Raw genomic sequence first — 21374 nt, 5'->3', positions numbered from 1 at the left:
GTTGGGGTATTACATTATATGTACATAAATCATGACAGGCAACTAGTGTCAAGATTTTACCAGGTTGAGTGAAGGGTACAGACCATATGTCTTTTAAGTCGTCTTAATTTCTTCTTTAAAAATTTTAATTGTCTATAATTTATATCTATTATTTTCTTTAATACTTTCTTTATATACATGAAAAATATTTTCCAAAGTCATTTTCACACACAGATGATCTAAAGCAAAGAGAGGCATAGTGAATTTAACAAGCAAGTCCGTGGCTTGGCCAGCACCAGGAAGCTTGGCTTTCAGAATGTTCCCTTTCACTCTCTCCTTCTGAGAGCTTTTCTTCTTCAGAGTTGATTATTTGTGTTAGCTGATTAGTCTTCAACTTTTTGCCATAAGCTACTCTAGGGAGATGCTGAGCCTATCCTGGGAACAGAGACACAAGAGGCAGAGGCAATTACTCCAGATCACAGAGACAAAACACAAGGACAGAGGTCATACATAGGTCACCTAGGTTACACCTGGCTTTCAGAGAAGGTGATGAGTGGGTTAGTGGAATAAGCTTTCATTCTGTTTGAAGAAAGAGAAACCCCATGGTTTTCCTATCAAGTGTTTTTAGGCTTACTACAATTTCCAGGAACTAAAGATTAATGTGGTATTTTAGAGCATGAAGAAACATCAACACCAAACATTTTCTTTGACAGAAAAAGAAACAAAATGTAGAAAATGATTCCTAAATCATTTCTATCTCCATTCTTTGCTTCATCCTTAACTGCCAGGGTTTCCTGGCTAACAAGGTATCTAATGTTACCTAAGGTATCTAAGGGCTGATGGAAAACCAAAACCCTCTGTCCATTGATATCTCAATGCTGCTGAAATTAAATACACTTAAAACCTTTTCCTGCCCTGGCTGGGTAGCTTGGCCAGGTAGGAGCGTCATCTCATACACCCAATGTGGATTCGATTCCCAGTCAGGGAACATACCCAGGTTTGTGGGTTCAATCCCTGGTTGGAACATATATGGGAGACAACCAGTTAATGTTTCTTACATTGATGTTTCTTTCTATCTCTTTCTCTCACCTTTCCTCTCTCTTTAAAATCTATAAACATGCCCTTGGGTGGAGATTAAAAAAATACTCTTCCTAAAATAAGAAAGACAGCATAAAAAAGCACCTATATCAAAGCTGGCAAATAAATGTCATCTTGCATGTCAACCATTCAGTTGGCAGAAAATCCAGAGTGATACTTTGGAGAAGGATTTTGAGGACCAGTAAAGTGAAAGAACTGTGCTGCAATGGAGCAGAGAGCAAGTAGAGGGGCAAATCCATGGTGCAGGCCAAGATCCTTCCTAGGGGCAAAGGGGAATCTTTTTACTTAATCTCTGGTTCTTTGCTGATCCTTTTGAATAAATAAGAAGGGAACACTAATTCTAAGGAGATTCTATACTTCTTGGCCCAGAGATGAAGTAGCTAACATAGCAGGAAGTCTACCTTAAGGACATGCTCAAGGCCCAACATACTAGCAGTGGCTCCTAGCATGACATCTCACTATGTATAACATAGACGCAACTGCTCCATTAATCTTCAGAAGGGCTTTTAATTTTATCCAACATTAAACAAAGGAAAAAGTATAAAGAATTCTATTTAATGCTGTCAAGGACACAGTAAAATGGATTCTCTAAAATATTACTGGTAGATATATGAATATGCATAAACTTTTTATAAGGCAATTGATAGCATGTATCAAACATTTTTAAAAAACACACCCTTCAACACAATATTTGTAATATTGGAGCTATACCAAGGAAATAATGCAACATATTTCAAAAATCTTAATCATTCAGGCTTTCATCACAAAACTGTTTCTATTAGTGAAAAACTGGAAACAAATTAAATGCTCAATAGTAACATAGTTATGTATATCTATGTTTATCTTGCAGATGTTTGAAATTATGGTTATTAAGACCATGTAACAACACAGGTTTCAAAGAAAGATGAAAATGAGGTGAATGATGTAATCTTAACTACATAAAAATACACACAGAAAAATAACTAGTAAGGAACTCTGTGAATATTATATCTGGCTTACAATGTAGAATTGTGTCTACTTTAAAGCTGTTATGTTTAAAATTACGGTGTGGTTTTGTCACTTTCATAATGGAAAACATTTAATAAAGGTAATGCTGAAAAGGAAATTTTTAATCTATATCTTAGAAAGACAATGGCTAAGCATTATAAAGGAAAATAAGCAATGAGAAATAAATAAATGAAGTATGCTGTGGTTTATAATGTGAAAAAAGAAATAAGCTAGTTCCACCAAACCCAGCAGGTTTCTCAGTGCTTTCATTTGACAGAACTGGTTGCCAACACAGAAAATTCTTCATTAATTTTTTTAAAAAGTATCTTTCCTAAAGATATTTTTCTTGATTTTTTATGCAGTATGGAGGTGTGAGTGAGTGGTACAGTGAAAGTTCTCTGCTATTGTGAGGACTGACTCTACCCATCTTTTCTGTCTAAAGATCTGGTATAAAGAGGGACAATGTCCAAAGTAGTACTTCGGACAAAGTTCCAGTCCTTAGAGAGAATTGACTTCTATTGAGTACTTACACTGCATGGTGTTTGCTTTAGATGCACAATGACCCTTGGATTTGAGGTTGAATTATTCCCACCTTACAGATGAGGGAATCAAATCTAAGTGATATGCCCAAGAAAATAGCAAGAACAGTATTCCTGAACCTACATCCGGCCAACTACTGAGTCTTTGACTTTCTCTCTGCCAAGCCAGCCCTGTGCACTACATGGTCCTGATCTCCTAATTTCCTCAGATAATGGCATTCTATCTATCTGCTTTCAGTGGGTCTTCCCTACAGGCTGCACAAGATAAGCCAAGCTTTTCCCCATTGGACACAGTCCCTGCACCAAGCACAGTGCCTAGTAAGGTTATTTATTTATTGACTGTGCCAACTCATACCTGTAGCCTTTCTTTCCCTGCTCCTACAAGAGTCTGGAAAAGAACTGGACAGAATAAGATGGGACTGAAACCTCTTTCATTCATAGTTAAGGGCTTGAGGTTCAATCTATAGAAATCACCTAGGGCAAATTATGCAAATACAGATAAGAGAAAAAGATGGCACTGCTTTGAGCCCAATATGTTATCTGCCAATACTTAATGATAATAACTGCCCATCTCTGTGTCCTAGTTTTGTTCCCATCCAAGGCTAAATGCCCATCTGCTTCTAGCACCCATGCTCTGAGATCCCTGACATTTGAAGCTCTGACCCCAAACAGATCCATAGAACAAGCTCCACTTTTGGAAGCTGGTGGTTAGTCCTGAAATGTATGATAATGAAACCAAGAGTGTGCTGACGACATTAACTGCTCAGACCATGGGTCTGCAGGCAGGAGAGTTATGAAACATAAGTGAGATGGAAAGCCCTTTCTTTTCTCATGTGTGGGTGTGAATATGTGGAGAAGACAATGACAAAGAACTAAAAGCTTTTCAATCAACAAAATCAGAAACCAGCATGGTAGGGAAAGGTATTTTATGGGCTTGACTGGAGGAACTATTGCAGTAATAAGTCAATCTCTCAATTTTCTGTGGATGCAGCCCATTGTCATCTACCCTCCCTCTGTTTTCTCCTTCTGCCTCAGGGTCAGGTTCTAAGGTCACCTCCAATCTTCTTGAGACTCCTTGGCCATGGAGTTGGGTGAGACCAAATTGCTGAAGATGGCCTTTCTTGGTGTTGTCACAGCCATGCTTTTGATTCTGTTCAGCTTGTCTCGGGCCTGCTGGCATTTTCTCAGGCAAGGCCCACACAGATCCTTGGCCTCGACCAGGTATAAGTTTTCCAGCCTCTTGATGGAGTCTATGAATGCATCAGCCTCCTCTGCCATGGGGAAGGGGTTTCGCTTTGTGTTGAGCTTTTTTAGCTTGGGCAGCTTGGAGATGCTGTTGGGGATGTTGCTGAGCAGGTTGTCATGGAGTCCTACCTCATGGAGCTCCTTCAGAGCACCCAGCGTGGTGGGCACACTGTCCAGGTGGTTCAAGCCTAAATTCACAGTGCGGATGTTCTTGAGCTGGTTAAGTTCCACAGGCAGCCCGTTAGTAGTCAGCCTGTTGTTGCTGACATTGAGGTAGAGCAGAGTAGTCATCTGGCCAATGGACTCAGGGAGCTTGTCAATGTAGTTGCTGTGCAGGTCCAGCCACCGTAGGTTCTGGAACTTGGAGATTGAATCAGGGATCTTCTTGATCATATTCCGGCTAAGATCGAGCTCATCTATATCATTGAGTCTCAGAATACACTTAGGGAAGTTCGTAATTCCCATCTTGCTCAAGTCAAGGCGCTTTCTCCCATCAAATGTGATTTTGATACAATTCTTAGCCACATTGAGGGTTATCTTCTTGCCCTTAGGGCCTTTTCCACCTTTGGCCATGTTCTTTAGTAAAAAAGTATGTATGAAATATGTTGTTCTGGTTGGTTGGTGATCAGTTTGAGGAAAAGATCACATGAAACTACTAGAAGATATACTCTAATAAGAGGAAAAAAATATCAAGTTAGGTGATGACATGAGGGTACTGGATTCTCCTGAAATCATAATGCCTTTCTCTCTAATAATTTAAAATAAGAGCCCTGGCTAGTGTGACTCAGTGGATTGAATGCCAGCCTGTGAACTGAAGGGTCAATTCCCAGTCAAGGCATATGCCTGGGTTGTGGGTCAGGTCCCTGTTGGGGGACACTCAAGAGGCAACCACACATTGATGATTTTCTTTCTTTCTCCCCACTTTTCCCTCTCTCTAACAACACATAAATAAAATATTTTTAAAAAAGAAAAGAAAGAGGAGAGTGAAGAGAATAGGGCATCAGCAGAAGTAGCCTAGACAAAGACCTTCAGCAAACTGAATGCTCTCTTCTCAGTGTTTCCAGATGTAAAGTGAGAGGTGCAGCTTTGGCCTGAAGGATGTTCAGTGCCCATCTGGCTGTGCCATTCCTGACTTATTATGAATCTCTCCATTGTCCTGAACTTTCAAATATCCTTCCTCTCTTTGCCCAGGGTACATGTACATGTGTTTGTGTGTTTTCTTGGGTATCTGCCATTTAACAGACCCTCACATAAATCTTGTCTTTCCTTAGAGTTATCTCAATATTCCTAGTGTGGAACTGCTGAGTTCTCAGAACTACCATAGTTTGGATATGAAGGAATAGGGTGGGAGTTAAGAATGACTTAAGTGCCCTGCAGTTTCTGTACTTATATCTTTCTTCACCTTCAGGACCCAGAGGAACTAGTCAAGCTGTGGTTACTCTAACTGCCATGCAATGGAAGCAGCTCATAAAAGTCTTTTGCTCAGCCCACAAATAAGAGGATCTGCCTACACCATGCCTGTTAGCATGGAGGGGCCAGGTCTGAACTTAGTGCCTGGCAGAACTTAAAAGAGAATGCTGCCCTTTTTACCTCCTGCCCCCTGCACTGCCTCTGTTCCCATTCTTCACAGTGAAATTCAACTCTAGACACATGTGCACTGAAAGATATTCTGATGGTTATGACTATTACCATATGGAGAAGTAGAATGCACAGAGTGAGGGGTGGATTCTGGCTTTAGATGCTGGCTTAGAAGTCCAGCTCTGCCACAAACAACTTTTTTAGGTTCCAGTGCTTCAGTTTACTCAGTTGTGGAAACCCCCCTCTTATAGGGCTTCAAGGGAGTGAAGATTATTTAACTATAAGGCTCTCACAAACTAAAATCTCACTCATGAACAAATAGCCCATAAAGACCTATATATTTTGAAGAGGCTGAATTTATAGTTGAGAAGCTACCCCCCAAAACTCTAGCACCAAATGGTTTTAATGGAAAATTTTGCCAAACATTTAAAGATGACAATAGCAATTTTACATGATCTTTTCCAGAAAATAGAAGAAGGGGCAATTTTTAACTTATTTTCTGAGGCCAGCTTACCCTGATACTAAAATTACAAATAGACAATATAAAGAAAGAAAACTATAGGTCAATATTCCCAATGAATATAGACACAAAATACTTCAACAAAATGGTAAATTGAGTCCAGAAATATGTAAAAAAAATACACAACAACCAAGTAGGAATGCAAATTAATTCATTATTCAGTGATCAATGTAATATAGCATATTAGGTTCAAAACAAAAAAGTACATGATCATATCAACTGATGCTGAAAAAATGTGACAAAATTTAACATTGATTCACGACAAAAACTCTCAGCAAGCCAGTAATATAAAGGCTTTTTCTTAACCTGATAAAGGATTCTCTCTCTCTCTCCCCCTCCTCTTTCTCTTTCATACACACACACACACACACACACACACACACACACACACCCCATAACCAAATCATGCTTGGTAGCAGACTAAATGCTTTCCACCCTAAGTTTAAAAACTGAGCAAGAAGGTAAACTCTTACTATTCCTTTCAATATTATAATGGAAATTGTAGCCAGTGCAATAATGCAAGAAAAAAAGAAGACATACAGATAGGAAAAATTGAAATAAAACTGTCCCTACTCACAGATGACCTGATTTGTTCACATAAAGAATCCTACAGAATTTAAATAAATACTCTTGGAACTACTTAATGAGTTTAGCAAGGTTGCAGGATACAAGGTTAACACACAAACCCCCACTGAATTTTTATATACTAGTAATAAACAACTAAATGCTGAAATTTGAAAAATAATAATGTTTTAGAAATTAAAACACTTGTGTATTTCACATAAGTAACAAAAATATTCAGGATTACTAGGGTAAAAATTACAAAATATTGATGAAAGAAAGTAAAAATCTAATTAAATGTAGAAACATACCATGACCATGAGTTGGAAGACTCAGTATGGTTAAGATGTCAGCTCTTCCCAAATTGGTCTAAAGATCAATGTAATTCCAATAAAAATCCCAACAGGATTATGCATGTATATGAATAAACAGATTCTAAAATTTATGTTGAAAGGAAAAGAAACTATAAATCCAAAAAAAATTTAAAAATAAAAATAAAATTGGAGGATTCATGCTTCCCAATTTTAAAACTTATCATGTAATAATTACGATATGTGATATTGGCAAAGGGACAAATACCTAGATCAGTGAAACAGAAAATAGAATCCAGAAACAGATCCACATAACTATGGTCAATATAGTCAATTAGTTTTTGAAAAAAGTTCAGAGAAAATTCAATGGAGAAACAGTAAAGTTTCAAGAAATGATGTTGGAACAGTTGGTTGCCCGTATGCAAACAAAACTGAATCTTAACCTAGTGAAATTACCTCAGATTAACTCAAAATTAATGATAGATATGAATATAAAATATGAAACCATTAAACTTTTCAAAGAAAACAGGAGAAAATCTTCATGACTTTGAGTTAGACAAAAATACAATCTTTAAAGAAAATATTTACAAATTGGGCTTCAACAAAATTTAAAATTTTTGCCCTGTAAAAACAACTGTTGAGAATGAAAGACAAGGTACAGGCTAGAAGAAAATATTTGCAAATCATATACTCAACAAAGTACTAGTATCAGAATCTATAAAGAACTCAAGGTCAATAGTAAGAAAGAAAACAATGCAATTAAAAAATGCCCAAAAGATTTAATAAAACATTTTACTGTAAAAGTTATATAGTTGGCAGATGAGCCCACAGAGAGTTGCTCTGCATTATTAGTCACCAGGAAAATGCTAATTAAAATCACAATCAGATACCACTACAGTTATTAGAATTTCTAAAATTAAAAAAAAAAAAACATAAAGACCAATAATACAAAGATTTGGCAAGGATGTGAAACAACTAAGAGTATTCATATATTGTTGGTGAGAATTTGAAACAATGCATTTACTCTGAAAAACTGTGGCAATTTCTTATAAAATTAATCAGTACATATGACCCAGCATTTCCCCAACCAAGTATTTACCCTAGAACAACAAAAACTTATGTTCACACAAAAACTTGTTCATGTATGCTTATAGCTGCTCTATTCATAATTGCAAAAGCAGAAAAAAAAAATCCAGAGATCTTTTAGTGGGTAGATGGATAAATAAATTGTGGCACATCTTTCCTTGGTTGGTGTGTCTCAGTGGATTGAGCACTGGCCTGCTAACCAAAGGGTCCCTGTTTTGATTCTCAGTCAGAGCACAGGACCTGGGTTGCAGGCCATGTCCGCAGTAGGGGGGCACATGAGAGGCAACCACACATTGATGTTTCTCTCCCTGTCATTCTATCTCCATTCCATTCTCTCTAAAAATAAATAAATAAAATCTCTAAAAAACGTTTAAAAAAGAAACTGTGGCACATCTTGTAATGGAATGCTATTAAGCATAAAGAGGACAGATCTATGAATATGTGTAACAACATGGATGAATCTCAAAAGCATTTTGCTGGGGCAAAGAAACCAATCTCAAAAGTGCACATAATGGATACTTGTATTTATATGACATACTGGAGAAGCCACAACTATAGGTACACATCGCAGATCAGTGTTTGTCAGGGATGGGGGTGGGGAAGGTTTGAAGGGAAGGGAGTAGCTGTTTGAGTATCTGGAGTGCTAGAACAATCTATGTCCTTACTGTGGTGGTGGTTAGGCGAAGCTGCACATATGTTAGAGCTCAAAGAACTGTCTACACACAAAAAAGGCAATTTTATTGTAGATAAATTTAAGTTTTTAAAAAATCTTAGAAATATTTGGGACTCTGTATTCTATTTCTGTCTCTCTGACCTCAGTTGCTTGTTCAGCCCAATGTGGAAGTCTGTGGCTTTTTCATGCCACCCACCCTTCAGCCCTGTTTTGCCTTGTAAAGGCCATCCAAATGTATACCATGTGGGCACTGCTGTGGTATGTATGCATGTCTACCATGTGTGTGCACATGTGCACACTTCAGGAAATAACTACACAAGGTAGTATGTCAGAAAAACTGTCTTATTGCAGTTAAGTTAAAATCTAACTAAAAAAAGGATAGCCTGATTGGGGGAGCCTGTGTTCTGATCATATGTTTATCAATGACTTCTCCTCATGGTGGGTTGCCAGATTTAGCAAATAAAATTACAAAATGTCCAGTTACATTTGAGCTTGAGATAAGCAATAGGTAGTTTTTAGTATGCATGTCCCACATGTTGCATAGCTCTGTATTTTATAATATTTGGTAATTCTATCCCATAGGCCTTAACAATTAATAAAGTTTCCTTTGTCCATGACTCCTAATTAGTCTTTTGGAACTAATTTAAGCCAAGTCAATGCTTATTCCTGCATACCTTTGTTCACTCATTCAGTAAATACACTGAGAGCCTACTATGCATCAAGATTCTGTGTTGCACAGATGAGCAATAAATATGGCTAGTCCTCAAGTTCAAAGAGCTAAAATCTAGATTGTTACTGATTCTGGCCACCAGATTCCCCTGAGCACCCAAAAGCCTGGGCTGTCTTTTGTGTCTCTTATATTTAACACAAAGTTCAGATCCAGGAGGCCAAATGCATCAAGCAAGGGTTAGAGGAGCTGTGTATAGTGAGGCTGCTTCCAGGAGACTGGAGATCCAGTCAGTTCAGTGTAGATGAACCTGCTCCCCATAGCCCATTTGCACCATGGTAAGAAGCCCTATCGGTTCTTATGAATGATGGGGAGGAAGCAGCATGGAGCTGTCTGCAGAATACTTCTCTATTAAGGAGCTTCTCCTTAATAGAGAAGCTTTGGCTATGAATCTGTTCATCACTCACCTCCACAGCTAAGTAAGGGCTGGCTAGGATAATGCACTTCACCTCCTCCCCAGTGTGTTTTAGTCTCCAGAAAGTTCTAGGTCAGATAGAACATGATCAGCCCAAATCCCTCCATGCTTCTACTAAGGGCCACCCCACCTGACAGGGCCCCTTGCATTTGGTTATGGAGGGCAAGGTGTGTTGTGTTGCTCAGCATCCATCCTGGACCCCTAAGCTACTGAATATTACTAGAAGCAGACCACTGACAGGACATCCCTTCTCTCATTCAACTCTCAATGGTCAACATCCTGCCCAGGCCTGCTAGCAAAAGAAGTGTGAAAGAGAAGATCTTTTGAAACAACTTACACTAGTTAGATGGCCTATTATCAGTTCACAGAATCCTTAAGTGCGGGGCCAACCTATGCAAGAGAAGGTGACAATTATAGAGAGTTAGACATCTCTCTGTCTAACAGAAGAGATGTAAATAGATTGCTGGATGAATGGGTGGGCAGACCAAAGGACAGGTTAATGGATGGATAGACAAATAATAGATTACATTTCACATGAACAGCTCAGCTGTTCATATTTGAACAGCTTCAAATATGAGAAGTTTCTAAATGTACAATGTCTTTTCCTCTTGTACAATTTGTTTTTATACTTTGGAAAAACTGAGCCAGTTGGTTTAACTTTAATTTCTAATTAATTTTTTTGATCTAGTTATTGTGAATAAAACAGCATGGTGGGACACCCCATGGATATCTAAATTAAAAATGTAATGGAAATCTATATTTAATGCCATCAAAATATTTGCAAGCATTCCAGTTGTAAGATCATTATCATCACTATGATAATAGAATTTATCTGATGCTTTATGCTCATGTATTGTTATGTTTTTAAGTTAAACAGTTTTGGATATATATGATATTTTTAAACTTCTTGCTAATGTGACCTCATAATAATTTCATTCTTTTGACTGATGCATTGAGACACAGGATAGACACACTGTAGAACTGAAACCTCAAAATTGCTTTTTCATCGTCAATACTCAGGACTAACTTCATGCAAGGTTCAAGCCATATGGATGAGAAATACCATTTGCTTATGGGCCATCTCTCAAGGGAAAGTGATGCAAACCTCCCTCTATAAAGTCAATCATTCAAAAGTCATTGCATTTATTCTCTCCCACAATTCTCCTGAGACCCATTCACTAGACATGTAACAGGCTAGCCTCACCTCTGTTGTGACTTCCTTCATAGCTCCAAATCATTCATTGTGTCCTCCACCCCTCCCTAGAATGAGCTGCATGTTCACACAAGAAGCCACGTGGCAGGTAGAGATGTGGGGTGGTCACCACAGAGCCCTCTGTGGAGTGGGTATGTCCAGAACCTCTGGCCAGACCTCTACAATAGGCATTAATGTTTGACTCAGGCAAAGTCTGCATGGGGGGAAAGAATAACCACTTGTCTGGTGCCCACTTTGGTTTAGGAGCTGTGTGCTCTGCTACTTGCTCTACAGTGTTATCTGGTTTTTGGAGTGTAGACTCACTAGGAATGTAAACATGAAGTGCTTCAATTTTTTTTCTACTCCTGCCTCACTGTATTATGTTAGGGAAAGGAAAGACTGCTAGGACAGGGATGACCTAGAGGCAGAAAGATTTCTGTGGTGCTCCCAAGATAGCAGCAGCAGACACACTTGGAAGAATTGATGGAGATGACAAAGATAGGTTGGAAAGAGATGTAGACAGTAGGAGTGGAGTCTTACAGAAGCCCTGCCTGATAAGGGTCTCCCAACATTAATTTGAGATATATTACATAATGTCAAGAGCCACTTACCATCACTCAGTCAGGTCACGTGTACCAAATTAACTGTTGCAAGCATGCTGCTGGGCTCTTCCTGCATCTCTAATCTCCATAGCATCTATGCCAAGTGTCAATCCTTTTTATTTTTTAAATAGGAAAATTGAGGCTCAGAGAAGTCAAGTGACTTCCTGAAGATCACACAGACAACACAGCACAGCCACAGATGTGTCTGATACCTAAGCTATGATCTTGTCAGTACATTTTTCTGCTTCTCTCTTTTCTGCCTTCTATTGCTGTTGCCCAAGCAGTAGGAAATGCCTTGACCTGAAGGACTCAGTGCTGGGCCCAAGGACTTCAAGGAGTAGCAGGTAATCTGGAGCAGTAGCACTCCCAGGGCAAGTGCTGCCTCTCTGACAGAAAATTATGGCTGCCTGCCCCACATGTCCTTTTTTAGGTGTGTGCTATTTTGGGTCACCCATGGGCTCTCTGACATTGGAACCAAGGAGAGTCACAGAGTTCTCTGAGTGACCGGTTTCTTGCTTGGGTCCATTCTAGTTTAGTGTGGGCTAGTGAGGGACCTGAGGAGGCATTCACCACAGGCTGCCTAAAGGAGACTGGAGTGCTCTCAGCTGAGGTAGCCAGTCAACCTTATGGACAGTGAGGAGAAGGAGATGCGATTTCTGTCCAAAGTCCCTGCAGGGATAACTAATGTAGATGCCCCAATGACTTTTTGAAGGGACCACATCCAAATCAGGGTTCCCAAAGAAACCATTTCAGCTGGACCCAATACTTATTCACTCCACTACCTAAGGGCTAATGTGTGGGGAGCTCATTTTTGTAGAAACATATATGCATGCATATATCTAAACATATCTATATAATGTGAATTTTAAAGATATTTTAATAGCATTAGTAGAGTCATTTAACTATAAGAGCTTGGAGATCAGCAGTGAGAGGGAGGAAAGGTGAAAGGGAAGGGTAGAAAGAGGGAGAAAGGAGATAAAGAGAGAGACAGAGAGAGAGAGAGAAAAAAAAAAAGCAGTTTAAAGGGTACACATCATGTCACCGGTCAGTTCGTTTACTAAGCATGTGTCTCAAGTGGGCAGTGATGGATACAGGTATCGATTGTTGCTCAGCCCTTCCAGTCCCCATGGGCCCCATGGTGAGTGTAAAGATACAGGTTTTTCATGCAGCCTGGCCTGAAACATTAGTCCACTCATTCCCAGGTGCTCAGAGCAGCAGGGCCCTCCTCTGCACTGGGAGCTGTGGTCTCTGTGGTGGCCCTGAGAGGCTGCATGCAGGCCACCAGATGTTATACATTCACCATGTAGGCTCCCTTTAAAGTCTAAATGCTATACCATCCACTTCCACTTTTCTCAAACAACAGCCTCCCCCATGTGTCTGTCCTTTGATGCTATTCCCTGCCCCCTGCCCTAACACACATTCTTCACACCACGCCTTGGAGGCACCTCAAGCCTTCTCTTTACAGAGCAACCTCCCACTTACCATTTCATTCTGTCACCACAGATCTCCTTTGGGCAAGAATAGTCCCCCTACCCAGAGATAAGGATGCTGGTGGTGCTGTGGCAGGGAGAGTGACTTATGCACTCACACAGCTTGCTTTGTCCCAGAATTTCTGGATGAAGCATTTCCCATAATATCTCAGCCTCAGCAAGCAGGCTGTCTATATGGAAATTGTTGGGTTCATGTCCTTTGGTAATTATCAGGCTAATTTGAAGGTGCTGAAAAGCCATGTTGATGGCTTTTGAGCACCTTTCTGGAGAATACGCGTGTGCAACTTTGTCTACCCCTAACAGTATTTGCTTCTCCATCACCAGTGGAGCTCTGTAGTTGGGCTGCCAGGGAAGCTGTTATCTGTCAACTACGCCCTTTACCCTAGCTGAAAATAAAAAACCAACTTTTATTTGGAGCAAACGTTCCCAGGGGGTCACATGGCCCAATAACAAAAGATGATGATTTCTTATTGGTTTAATAGCATCCATTCTGTAATTCTGAATGTGTTCTGTTTTAATTGCATCTGTTAAAAGAACAAAAGGGAATAGGTGCCTTACAATTAAAGTAAAATATTAAGATTATTAATTTAACAGACTGGGAATGCCCTGTTCATCAACCAACACATTCAAAACACACAAGTGAATCTCAACACACAGGAAAGTATAGGAACCACAGTCAGTCCTGGCACCTTTAATCTCCATGAGGAGAGCAATAATTCAATTTCAACAACATGGTTTAAGTGCTGCTACTTAAAACCACATACATCACTGTGTTTTCTCCTCACAGCCATGGCCTCCCTTACAGATATGGAAACTGGAGTTCATAGAAGCCATTTGGCAAGGGGAAAACACCGAGTTTTGACCCACATGCACTGCTGTCAGCTCCCCACGTACCATCCAGGAGACCCCGGACAGCCTCCTGACCTCATTGAGCTTTAGGTATCCTTCTGTAGATAGGATACTAGAAACAGCTGCTTCTGAAGGGTGAGGTGAGGATAGGTGAGGACCTCGAATACCTCTGTTGGGACTTTGTGTAAGGGGAGTTGGAAGAGGAGCTATGACATAGCTGATCCATGGTGGAACCAGTCTTAGGGATTCCACCAGGGAGAAACCAGGTTCAGAATCTACACCCCAGAGTGCTTGTTTACTCAGGTACCCCTTCCTCGTCTGTGCAGACTTTGGATTACTTTATCCTGGAGGACAAAGGGCCATACCTTCCTTGAGGCACAAGCCCTCCAGAATCACAGAGTGGGGACAGTTCTTTTCATACCCTGTGGTGTGTGTATTCTACCCACAACTCCATGTGGCCCCAGTAAGAACTTACTGAGAATAGGCATGGCACAGTCCCTGGTGTACACTGGCAGGTACCCAGGTGTGGTATCCCCTCTGCTGTTAGGTAGCCCCCAGCTCTAAAGAAGGCTTTTCTGTAAATCCACCAAGCTATGAAGCTGAGAGATACTTTGAAGGGAAGCCCTGAAGATCGGCTATAAGGGGACAACTTAACTTTCCATGGCTCTTTCGAAAATGAAGGTTCTGTTCACCTTCTAGAGGAAAATGAACAAATGTATAAGGCCAGGTGGCAATAAAGCTAGAGAAAGAAGGGGGACAAAAGAAATGGTGGCACTAGGGAGATGTACTTCTTAGGCGAGGCTGACCAGGAAGGACAGCTGAACAGATACTGAAGGAAGTGAGGATTCAGGGAGCTGGGGAGGATGTTCCAGATAGAGGAAACATCAGATGGAAAGGCAGAGGGGAAGGGAGAAACAACAAGTGGAGGAGGAGGAAGAGGAGAGGAGATGGGAGGAAGGAGAAAAGGATGGAGAGAAAGAAAGACAAAGAGGAGGAAGAAAGGAAGGTTGGGGCATAATTTAGGAAAACAAAATGAGGGCAGACATGATCAGGCTTATTTTTCAAATGATCCTCTAACTGTTGTCAGACGAATCCGCAGGGCATGTCAAACCAAGGAGAAAAGGCCAATGTCTGCATTTCTCCCAAGGTGGTCACAGACAGGATTGTGACCTCTCTCTTCTGAGTTATACCTGAGATAGGAGGAAACCCAGCCCTGCGGCTAGCATTACCCATTGAATTGTACTGGGCTGGCCCTTCTCTTCTCTGAGTGTGTGCTCACAAATAGGGTCTGGAGTCCACCAGGGAGCTACCATGTGCTGACCCCATAATCCAGCCCATTAAGTGGGTGTACCTGGGGGCAATAGAAGTAGCCCAGACATGGAAGGAAGTAGACCAGGCTGGATTGGAAGCTACCTCTTCCATGTACTCCCTGAGGCTATGGCCAGCCCACCTGCTCCTCTTCTATCTATACTTGCCTTGCTGATCTACACTCGATTCCTTGGTGATATCACCTAGTAACAAACATGCATTCACATACTCACAATTCCACTTCCTTTTTGATTATATGAATTCTGTGAAGTATGTTCATTTCCTGTGTGTATAAAAGTGCTCAGTAGAAGTCAGGCACATGGGCAGCAGGCAACAAATGGGTTTTGAGGCTAATGGAACTAAGCCTCACACTCTCACCTTCACTGCCAACCTGGTTTTAATCATGCGCTCAACTTATGGATATGCAAAATGGGTTAGAAAAATGCAGGTTGTTGTGAAGAGTATTGAGGTGATGACTATATCTTGTGACTAATGTGTAGTGGGTACCCAGTGATCTGGCTCCTGCAGTCATTGCCTTTGGATGGTAAATAATGATGGTAGGTTCACCAAACAGCACTGTCATGATTGCCTCCCTCAAATTAGCAGCCCAGGAAACTCCCCACTGGTCCTTAATCCCAGATGTAGGACTTGTGGAACAATCTTTGCTGATTCCCAAGCACAAAACTCTTTGCCATCTTTTAAACACAGATTATTAATAATAGTATTAATAAGAATAAATGTAAATATAATGATAGCAATTTGCATATATGATTATACCTTTATCCACTTTTAACCTCTAAAGCTCACTATGGCCCAGGCTACTCACTTGCTTATTCATTCATTCATGCATGCATTCATTCAACAATTGGTATTTGCATCATTTTGTTGGTCAGGTCCAGTCAGAAGATATGCAGTGAATAAGACAAATATTGTCATGTTTCTCATGAAGCTCCTATTTTAGGAGAAAGCAAATCAAACAATAAAAACAAAACAAAAAGATCCAAGAATTCAGAAAATAAAATCTGTTGATATGGGAAGGAATGCCAAGAGTCAGGAAGAGACTAGTTAGGGAAAGCTAATTTAGGATGAGATGGTTAGGGAAGTCCTCTCTGAAGTGGTCTTAGAGCCACACAGGAAGATCTGGGGAAGAACACCTCAGAAGGGGGCATACCAAGTGCAAAGCCCTCACAGTAGGGAGATGCTCGAGGTGTTTAAGAAAAAGGAAATGTGGTGTTGGGGGGGGCGGGCAGTCAGAGCAGGAGCTGCAAGAAAGAAGGTAGAAGATGTGGGCAGAGTTGGGGGAAAGTTTAAAAGGGTTACCCTGACTGCAGGAAGGCAACAGAGATAGGGAGGGGAGAGTAGATGAAGACAGGCTGGTTGCAAGCAGAAAAAGAAGGGAACATGTACTGAGGGGCAGGGGAGGCAGGGGACAACAGTACATATTCAAGATATGTGGCTGAAGCAGAAGTGATTGAACAGTCTTCTGATTGCATATATGGGTCAAAAATGCCAGAGCAGACAATTACTAGTGGACCTCGTGTTTTTTATATATTTTGTATTGAGCCTACTTTACAGATAGAGCACTGAGCCTCCAGAGCATATCCCTTGTCAAAGTCACACACTATACAAGCAGAGCCAACATCAGCTCAGTTCCCTTGTCTGTGGGTTTAATTGCCATTGGGCTTTTCTATAAAAGTTTGATGTTACAACATCCTGTGATAAATTTGTCTCTCTGGGATAACAAGGAAGCTGCTGACTCATTGTGTTTTCTGAACACTAGCCTAAGGTGAGCTGGATCTTATGGGAACTTTAATCCAGGCTAAGCCCCATTTTTAAGGCTCATGCCTCTCACAGGAAAGAAAGCATTCATGTGTTATCAGAGCCTGTTCTGGGAGTTGAGATGAGCTCTATTGTGTGACACTGGTAGAGAGCTTGAAAATTAAAAATTGGTAATGAACTAAAAGCTGCTGATGGATTGTACGGGATGGTAGTCCATTATGCCCATTTGGGGAGGTATGGTTCAGTTGTACACCTTGTGTTCTAGGGATACCAGGGACTAGGACACATCTGTCTTTGGCCTCCCCCATCACCCAGATGATAGGTGGAGATCAGAGCATGGTCACTGTTCCCTCTCCTCAGCATTGCTAGCCATGGAGCATTGGGAAGATGAAGCTGGAGCTGCCAAGTGCCAGGCCATAAAATTCAGTCTCTAGACAACTGTGGAGCTGAGGCACTCTGCAGAGAGGACAGTGGCAGTCTTAACACCTCCCTTCTACCGTTCCAGGCTGAGGCTTAGGTCCAGATATTACATGTAACTCTCATAACCACCTGATGTATTAATTTTTATCTCCACTGGACAGATATGGCAACATAGGCGCAGAGGCCAAGTAGCTTGTCCACAGTCATGCAGATTTGAAATAAGGGCTCTTGCCTTTTCCCATTATACCTGCTATGGAAATAGGGTCATGAGGTGTGAGTTCTACTATCTCCCATGAAGAGTCCATCTTTGCAAGGCCCTGCCCAACCTCGGACTAACCACTTGTTAACAAGTTCCAGTGTTTGGGAGAGTTTGTGGAAGGGGTTTGCCTCTAGATTTCTCAAAAGATGAATTGTGCTCCAAAGCTCAGCACAGGTAGCAATAACAAAGTAAAGTCTGCTTAAGTTGCCTTACCAAGCTCAAGCCTCCTGAGTGAACCAGTATCCACACTGCAGTTTCCTTAAAGTGGTAACTGGTTGGGGAAGAAGCACTTAAAACACTAGTCTCTACCTGCTTGTGTAACCACAAAATGCTCAAGGAGACTCAGACTTTGGAAAAAGAATCAGGCATGACCCCAAAGCCCCATGGACTCACACCCCATCCTGTCCAAGCTGGTCTCACAGCTGAGCACCTGAGAACTCAGCTGGGTTCTCAGATAGTTGCTTTGCCTGCCCAGGGCCCAGGACTAGCTTGTTCCTCTCCTAAATAATGAATGAGCTAGCAGCTGGGGTTTGTAAGTAAAGCACAAAGGGAGAACCAGTGTTTCCAAAGCTGCTAACTCAGAGGAAGAGAGAAAACACAGAGTTTGAAGTGCTTTGCCAAAGTAAATCTATAAATGCAGGACCACCACCACAGAAAAACTTACCTTGTTGTCCCAGTTCTTCCTCCTCAACTGTACAACTTCATCACCAGGTAACAGGAGACTCCTCTGGAGTTAATTAGCATAGTCTTGACGCAAGTCTGCAAAATGAAAGAATGCAATGGCTGAAAGAAAGGGTCTCTAGGACAACCAAACTTTCTTTCCTGGGCTGGGGCTGAGAGGACTCCTGCAGTGGACTCCTGCCCCATCCCCGCAGTGCAGTAGGAGGGGTACAGCTCCAGGACAGAGCAGCTTTCCACAGTACAACCCAAGTGGGCATGGCTAACAGGGAAAAAAACACTTTTGTCTCTTTCCAGAGACAAGTAGCTTACTTCTATAGTATCGAGTCCCATGAAATATCATTATACTTCCTTGTAATTTGTCCAGCTAGCATTTTTCTATTCTTTGGTTTTTAAGAAGGCTGTCTTTTATCTATTTATTTATTTAAATTTAATTATTTCTTGCATTTTTCTCTTTGCACCCTTTTTATACCATTAAATCTACATTTTGAATGAATGCATAATACTGAGTCTGGTGGATTTTGCTTCTCCTGTTGTTTCCAATTTGGCACTAGTATGACTAAGTCTGCAATGAATATATTTGTGTGCATTTATAGACTTTGTTCAGGTTTTTTCTTTAAATTCAATTTCTAGAAATTGAGAAAATTGTTGAAAAAGGATAAATATTAAAATTATTATGCAAATAATACAATAACATTGTAGAAAATTAGAAAATGCATATATACAAATAAAAATACTCTAAATTGTCCTACCTAGACAGAATTAGGAAAATAATTATCAAGTAAATAATTTGGAATGCAAATTAATCTAAGAAATATAAATTTTAGAAAGTACAAAAAGCAAAATGAACTAGTTTAAATTACAAAATAAAGTATAATAAATCATCAAATTAGGAATACAGTTAACAATAAAAATTTTAAATGTATGAATTTTAAATACATGAAAATTTATGCATATGTTCCCACCACTGTTTTATTTAATAAAATAGTAAAATAAAATGGTTCACTTAATTTAGACAATAAATGAATTTAAAATAATTGGCAAAGTAAGATAAGTAGATAATTGCTAATTACCTGAAGTACTATGACATAGTGTATTTCTAATTATAATATTCATGAAAGAGAGAAGGACAATGGCATCGGAGTAGGAGGGAGCAGATTCTGCTCTTTCCTGCACATGGGAGAAAATCCTGGCCAATCTACAGAGTAGAGAAGCAAGCAGCCAACATACCTCAGCATATGTAAAAATAGGGGACCAAGGATTGTGGCGGAACCGAAAAACCAGATGGTGAGAAGAGTGCTGCAACATGGTAGGGTCCCAGGGACCAGCACAGGGTCCAGGGGTGCTGCAGCCCCAGGCTTAGCATCCACTGCCGGGTTTGCCACAGAGTCCTTGGGAAAGAGCCGGGCAACTGCTCCCTCCCCAGCCAAACAAGGTCTGAGTGGCACTGGGAGGAACCCAGTTGCTAGCAAACACACAAGGGCTGTGAGCACCCTTGGAGTCTGTGGACACTGGTGGGGCTAAGTCGCACAACGGGGCCTGACCACCACTGTCACTGGTCTGTCTGGAGAGTTGGGCTGTGGGAGAAGCCAGACCACTGTATGGAGCAGCAGGCTTGAGTAGGAGGAATTTCTCAAGAGGAAGGAGTGAAAAGAAAGACACTGTTTGGGGAATTCTACTACAGCAATCACTCCAGCCTCCATGCCACCCAGCCAGGCAGTTATCCCCAGGTTGTGCGGAAGGTTGTGCTTGTGTGGAAGGTTGTGCTTGTGTGGAAGACCCTGTGCACCCCCATAGCAATGGGAAGGGTGAGGCTGTCTGGCTGAGGGCACATGTGTGCGGGAGTGCATCCCCGCACCCCAGACCACAGCAGTAACCCTGGGGAATGGCCTGGTTCCCACAACCAGGGTGAAGGGGGGAGGAGCCAGGATAGCCCCACTGACTGAATGCATATCTCAGATCTGGAAGGAAGAAAAGCCATACCAATCACCCTTCAGCCTGCTGCAGCCAGCAAGACCAGAAAAACTGGTTTGGCCACTTTGAAACCAAGAGGCTTTTAATTTTATTCTATTTTTTTTAACAATTCTTAATTTTTTAATTTTTATTATTTTTATTCTCTTTCAATTTCTTTTTCCTCTCTTTCCTGCTTTCTTATATTATTCCTTCCTCCTTTCTTTCCTCCAATTTTATCCCTTCTTCTTTCCTTTGTCTGCCTTTTTTATTTGTTTTTAAATAACTACAAGTGAGACAAAAACCTGGAACTGTGAAAAGACCAGAGTTGAGCCCAAAGAAGGGGCATCACAACAGCTGCAACAGTGAGACAAATTTCACTCTGCTATAACAGAGAACCTGCAAGTTATTGCATATATGTATTATTATTTTTTCATTATTCTTACATCTTTTTCTTCATAGTATTTTTGTATTCCTCTTCTTTCTGTATAGTCTGCTTTGCTAGGCTGGCTATATTGTATCACCTGACAGGTTTCCTCTGATATCTCTTTCATAGTGCATTGCTAATTTACTGTCCTTCACCTCACCTGTGTCCCATTACCACTTCACTCAAGGTTCTATACTCCCTATTCTTGTTATCCAGATCATAGAGATTCTGTCACGTGATTGTTGCTTCATTATTATTGTAAATAATAGCTGTTCCATACAATTGTAAATACTACACCACACCCCTTCCAGATCTTAGCTCATTTCAAAGTTTTCTGAACTCTATTACCATAGTGGTTAACTCTATTCTCTCACACACTACACCTATTTACTATCTTTTACTCTCACCTTACCTCGGAATCTGACCTCCCACAACCTCACTGCTTTATAGATCCAATTCACAATCCTTCCTTTCCCAACAAGGGTCTTACCTTCTTTCCATCCTTTCTAAAAATCAGCTAGCTGGGTGGAAGACCACAGTTAACACTATACATAGCCAAAGGATCTCCTATCTCTTCTCTACCAGCTGCTATTGTAAATATCATAGAATACTCTCTTGCTGTCTTAAACCATTTTGCCTTCCCCCTCCAACTGATCACAAAAAAGAGTAGGTGGAAGCAGTGAACAGCAGGATACTGACTG

The 21374-nt window shown here is 40.8% G+C and overlaps 2 protein-coding genes across 3 annotated transcripts in view; one reads left to right on the top strand and one right to left on the bottom strand.

Moving 5' to 3' along the window:
• WDFY4 (WDFY family member 4) overlaps nt 1-21374 on the top strand; it is a 324491-nt gene that overhangs the window by 237136 nt on the left and 65981 nt on the right.
• On the bottom strand, nt 304-18930 carry LRRC18 (leucine rich repeat containing 18). 2 transcript variants are annotated; one of them, XM_036026704.1, is made up of 3 exons: nt 18283-18930; nt 3658-4517; nt 304-414 (listed from the first exon to the last, which is right to left on the bottom strand). In XM_036026704.1, exons 2-3 carry the CDS (start codon nt 4419-4421, stop codon nt 393-395), a joined length of 786 nt encoding a protein of 261 aa, XP_035882597.1. In that variant the 5' UTR covers nt 4422-4517; nt 18283-18930; the 3' UTR covers nt 304-392. The 2 variants fall into 2 exon arrangements, with proteins under 2 accessions (XP_035882597.1, XP_028368253.1); XM_028512452.2 differs by lacking the exon at nt 18283-18930 and having other exon boundaries at nt 3658-4650.

Source organism: Phyllostomus discolor, chromosome 5, assembly GCF_004126475.2.
Source record: "Phyllostomus discolor isolate MPI-MPIP mPhyDis1 chromosome 5, mPhyDis1.pri.v3, whole genome shotgun sequence".
In the NCBI taxonomy this organism is placed as follows: domain Eukaryota; kingdom Metazoa; phylum Chordata; class Mammalia; order Chiroptera; family Phyllostomidae; genus Phyllostomus; species Phyllostomus discolor.
The sequence above is the reverse complement of the archived record's forward strand: the minus strand, read 5'-3'. Positions and strand labels throughout refer to the sequence as shown.